The sequence below is a fragment of the Echiichthys vipera genome, assembly GCF_963691815.1.
Source record: "Echiichthys vipera genome assembly, chromosome: 14".
Lineage (NCBI taxonomy): Eukaryota > Metazoa > Chordata > Actinopteri > Perciformes > Trachinidae > Echiichthys > Echiichthys vipera.
The window spans coordinates 363,949-369,698 of NC_139839.1; the positions used below are offsets into that span (position 1 = coordinate 363,949).

A 5,750-nucleotide genomic window follows, 5' to 3' on the forward strand; every position below is an offset into this window, starting at 1 on the left:
TATTTAATCCTGTATTTGTTATTTTTTCTATATGATTTATTATATTATATATATTTTTTAATTAATTTATTCCTGTATTTGTTGTAATTTTTATAGTATCTGTTATAATAGTATTATTATTTATTTATTTAATGTTATTTATTGTATTATTACTAATTTATTCCTGTATCTATTTATTTTTTATATTATTTATTATATTAGTATTTATTATTATGGTTTATCTGTGGTGTAGTACCCTCGTGTCTCCTCTCGTGTCGCTGTTGTGTCGCTGTTGTGTCGCTGTTGCGTCGCTGCTGATGACGCTCTCGTGTCGCCTGCTGATGACGCTCTCGTGTCGCCTGTTGATGACGCTCTCGTGTCGCCTGTTGATGACGCAGTGAGCGGATTCTGTTCCTGATAAACAAGATGGCGTCCGGCAGCGGAGTGAGTCCAGACCTGATTTCATTCATTTCATTTGATTTTAGGGTTTAAACAGAAACCGGGTTGAATGTTCCGGAACTTTCCTTCAGTCTGAACGTGTTCGTGCTCATCACGGATGCTAACAGATGCTAACGGCTCACGGTGACTCAGGTTAAAGGGGTTAAAGCGGCCGAAGCTAACAGCTAACACGTTAGCCGCTGATGTTTGTTTGTTTTCAGAATCAGAAAAACTTTAATAATGTTTTAGTTTCACACAGAGAACATATTTAATAAGAGCAGCAGGGATATAAAACACAGTTATACATCATTATATTTATTTATTCATTTAATGATAAATGTGTTTCTGACTGAGTCCGTCTGACAGAGCGGGGTTCGAACCTGTGGACCGTCACCGCATGCTCTTAAAGTCCCTCTGAACAGAAGAGAATCGTCTTTATTGTCTTGAATCCTTTAAAGTGCAGAAACGATTCAACAGCAAAAGCTTTAAACTGTGGTTTCACATGAAAAAGTGTTTCATAAATGATGGATTCATGCGAAGATCTGATCCGTTTCAAACGTCTTCTTCCTCCTCCTCCTCCTCCTCCTCCTCCTCTCCTCCTCCTCCTCCTCCTCCTCCCTCTCCTCCTCCTCCTCCTCCTCTCTCCTCTCTTCCTTCTCTCCTCCTCTCTTCCTCCTCTCCTCCTCTTCCTCCTCCTCCTCTCCTCCTCCTCTCCTCCTCCTCCTCCTCTCCTCCTCCCTCTCCTCTTCCTCTCCTCCTCTCCTCCCTCTCCTCCTCCCTCTCCTCCTCTCCTCTCTTCCTCTTCTCCCCCTCTCCTCCTCCTCCTCTTCCTCTCCCCCTCTCCTCCTCTCCCCCTCTCCTCCTCTCCCCCTCTCCTCCTCCCCCTCTCCTCCTCCTCCCCTCCCTCTCCTCCTCCCCTCCCTCCCCCTCTCCTCCTCTCCCTCTCTCCTCCTCCTCTCCTCTCTCCTCTCCTCTCCCTCTCCCCCTCTCCCCCCCCCCCCCCCCTCCAGTCGGGGAAGAGTGACTTCAGGAGGAAGTGGGACAAAGACGAATATGAGACGTTGGCTCAGAAACGACTGGCGGAGGAAAGAGACCGAGAGAGGAGAGATGGTGAGGACGCGTCGCCGTACAGACTCTACCCGTCTGTGTTTGTTTATGTTCTTATGTGTGTGTGTGTGTGTGTGTGTGTGTGTGTGTGTGTGTGTGTGTGTGTCTCTGTGTGTGTGTGTGTGTGTGTGTGTGTGTGTGTGTGTGTGTGTGTGTGTGTCTCTGTCTGTGTGCGTGTGTGTGTGTGTGTGTGTGTGTGTGTGTGTCTCTGTCTGTGTGTCTGTGTGTGTGTGTGTGTGTGTGTGTCTCTCAGGTAAAGTGCCTCCTCCGGTCAAACGTGACCTCCTGCGTCACAGAGATTATAAAGTCGACCTCGAGTCCAAACTGGGGAAGACCATCGTCATCACCAAGACCACGCCGCAGGCCGAGATGGGCGGGTACGACACACACACACACACGCACAATCACACACACACACACACACACACACACACACACACACACACACACACACACACACACAGAGACACACACACACACTCACACACACACACACACACACACACACACACACTCCTGACACACAGAGACACACGCACACACACACACTCCTGACACACAGAGACACACGCACACACACACACTCCTGACACACAGAGACACACGCACACACACACACTCCTGACACACAGAGACACACGCACACACACACACACACACACACACACACACACACACACACACACACACACAGAGAAACACACACACACACACTCCTGACACACACACACACACACAGACACTCACACACACTCAGGGTTCTTCTGTGTCACGTCTGGGCTCAGGCGGTGTGCACGAGAGCCCAAACGTGCACGCTCATCTAGTGACACGTGAATGAAGTAAATGGTAAATGGAGGTGGACGTCTACAGACCATCTCATCTGACCGTTCACACACAGTTACACACTCATGAGCAGCACGAATCCAGCCCGAGGACACTTCCACATGCGGACCAGGGGAGCTGGGGATCAAACCGCCAATCTCTGGAATGGGGGACGACCCACTCTGCCATTGATCCACACGTTAAATATCACTCTCACATTTTTATTATTTTTATTATTTTTCCTCCTTAAATCACATTTTTTTGTCGCCTAAACATGTTTCACTCATGTTGAACTGTTGAACAGCTCGTTACAGCTTCAGTCCTCATATAATACATGTGTGTGTGTGTGTGTGCTGCTGCGCTCTGATTGGCTGCGGCCTTCCTCGTCTTCTTCTGCAGTTATTACTGTAACGTGTGCGACTGCGTCGTCAAAGACTCCATCAACTTCCTGGATCACATCAACGGGAAGAAACGTGAGTTCAGACGCAAATACACACATTTATATTAATATCTGTGTTAATAACACACACACACACACACACACACGAATATTAATGTGTGTGTGTGTGTGTCTCTCTCTCTCTCTCTCTCTCTCTCTCTCTGTGTGTGTGTGTGTGTGTGTGTGTGTGTGTGTGTGTGTGTGTGTGTGTGTGTGTGTGTCCCTGTGTGTGTGTGTGTGCCTGTGTGTGTGTGTGAGCAGACCAGAGGAACCTGGGCATGTCCATGAGGGTGGAGCGCTCGTCTCTGGATCAGGTGAAGAAACGTTTTGAAGTGAACAAAAAGAAAATGGAGGAAAAACAGAAAGAATACGACTTCGAGGAGCGAATGAAGGAACTCAGAGAGGAGGTCACTGTTTATGTTATTACTATTATTAATATTAATATTATTATTATTATTATTAATATTAATATTATTATTATTATTATTTAACATCAGAGAGGAGGTCACTGCTGTTAATAATATATACATAATACTGTGTGTGTGTGTGTGTGTGTGTGTGTGTGTGTGTGTGTGTGTCTCTCTGTGCGCGTGTGTGTGTGTGTGTGTGTGCGTGTGCGTGTGCGTGTGTGTGTGTGTCTCTCTGTGCGCGCGTGTGTGCGTGTGCGTGTGCGTGCGTGCGTGCGTGCGTGCGTGCGTGTGTGTGTGTGTGTGTGTGTCAGGAGGAGAAGGCTAAAGCGTATAAGAAGGAGAAGCAGAAAGAGAGGAAGCGGCGTGCGGAGGAGGACGTGGACTTTGAGGAGGACGATGAGATGGCGGCGGTGATGGGCTTCTCCGGCTTCGGCTCGTCCAAGAAGACTCACTGATGCCGCGACGCTCTGGCGCCCGAGGCGGGGCGTGCCGCTGACGGCGTACTCTCCCTCTGACGACGTCCTCTCCCTCTGACGGCGTCCTCTCCCTCTGACGGCGTCCTCTCCCTCTGACGACGTCCTCTCCCTCTGACGGCGTCCTCTCCCTCTGACGGCGTCCTCTCCCTCTGACGGCGTCCTCTCCCTCTGACGACATGACCAGGACGCTGTGACCATGACGTCGTGGCCGTGACCAGGACGCCGTGACCATGACGTCGTGGCCGTGACCATGGCGCTAAGTCCCTCATGAATCCCTTCAGTGGTTAGCTCGCCGTGCTAACGTGCGCCTTCGTCCCCCTTCAGTCGTTAGCTCGCCGTGCTAACGTGCTAACAGCCGAGGGGGCGGATTAAACCTGAACTTGTTAAAAACTCGGCTCGCTCAGTTTTCTATTGTTGTTGTTTTGTTTCTGATGATTTTAATAAAGTTTGTGTTGAATTGTTCTGTGATTTCCCAGCTCTCTGAGGGTCAGTGAAGGCATCACCTCATCACGTGCTGGTGTTGCCTTCAGGGACCTTCTGTCAGCGTAATAAAGTTCATATCAACAGAAACAAACAGACGAGGTTTTGTGTTTATTACAAAACTTATTTCACTTCTTTTTCACATTTTCAGGTTTTTGAAGCTGAAACTTTTGTTTGAAACGAGAGAAAATGATTTTCCACCAAACTTCAGCGTTTCTCTCTGAACGTGATTTTAATGGAAAATATATTTATCTGTGTAAATATGTGATTTCACACAGCTGTGAGAGGCTGGAGAAGCTGCAGGAACGCTGTGTTTTAATGTTTTTATGGTCTGCAGTTTCATGTTTCACTAAAGTCTATTTTTTATTAATTTAATTTTTTATTTATTTTTATTTTATATTTTATCGCATTTATTTTTTTAATATATCTTTTATTTTATATTTTACATTTATTTTTTATTATATTTATTTTATATTTATTATAAATTTATTACATTTATTTTATATGTTTTTTATTTATTATATATATATTTTTTACATGTTTAAGACAAAACTCATTTGCATATGCAGTTTTATATGAAGCCCCGCCCCCAGGTGCGTCAGAGGCCCCGCCCCTCAGCTGCGTCAGAGGCCCCGCCCCCCTCAGGTGCAGCTCATTAAGGAGCAGAGAAAGAGCCAAAATGGCGGCCGTGTGTTTGTCTGCAGAGAAGGAACCAAAGTCAGAGCAGAGAGATGTCCCAGAGCCGAGCAGAGCCGCCTCACCTGTGGCCCAGGTCTGACCCTGACCCTGGTCCTCCTCACCTGTGCCCCAGGTCTGACCCTGACCCTCCTCACCTGTGCTCCAGGTCTCACCCTGGTCCTCCTCACCTGTCCTCCAGGTCTGACTCTGACCCTCCTCACCTGTCCTCCAGGTCTCACCCTGACCCTCCTCACCTGTCCTCCAGGTCTGACCCTGACCCTCCTCACCTGTCCTCCAGGTCTGACTCTGATCCTTACCCTCCTCACCTGTCCTCCAGGTCTCACCCTGACCCTCCTCACCTGTGCCCCAGGTCTGACCCTGATCCTTACCCTCCTCACCTGTCCTCCAGGTCTGACTCTGACCCTCCTCACCTGTCCTCCAGGTCTGACTCTGACCCTCCTCACCTGTCCTCCAGGTCTGACCCTGATCCTCCTCACCTGTCCTCCAGGTCTGACCCTGACCCTCCTCACCTGTCCTCCAGGTCTCACCCTGACCCTCCTCACCTGTCCTCCAGGTCTCACCCTGACCCTCCTCACCTGTCCTCCAGGTCTGACCCTGACCCTCCTCACCTGTCCTCCAGGTCTGACTCTGATCCTTACCCTCCTCACCTGTCCTCCAGGTCTCACCCTGACCCTCCTCACCTGTGCCCCAGGTCTGACCCTGATCCTTACCCTCCTCACCTGTCCTCCAGGTCTGACTCTGACCCTCCTCACCTGTCCTCCAGGTCTGACCCTGATCCTCCTCACCTGTCCTCCAGGTCTGACCCTGATCCTCCTCACCTGTGCTCCAGGTCTGACCCTGATCCTCCTCACCTGTCCTCCAGGTCTGACCCTGATCCTCCTCACCTGTCCTCCAGGTCTG

The 5,750-nt window shown here is 49.1% G+C and overlaps 1 protein-coding gene across 1 annotated transcript; it reads left to right on the top strand.

Annotated features, from left to right (window-relative positions):
* The first annotated feature begins 399 nt into the window (after window positions 1–399).
* zmat2 (zinc finger, matrin-type 2) lies at window positions 400–3,889 on the top strand. The gene is made up of 6 exons (XM_083926387.1): window positions 400–423; window positions 1,428–1,527; window positions 1,778–1,901; window positions 2,746–2,819; window positions 3,047–3,192; window positions 3,507–3,889. Exons 1-6 carry the CDS (start codon window positions 406–408, stop codon window positions 3,648–3,650), a joined length of 606 nt encoding a protein of 201 aa, XP_083782513.1. The 5' UTR covers window positions 400–405; the 3' UTR covers window positions 3,651–3,889.
* Window positions 3,890–5,750: the final 1,861 nt, after the last annotated feature.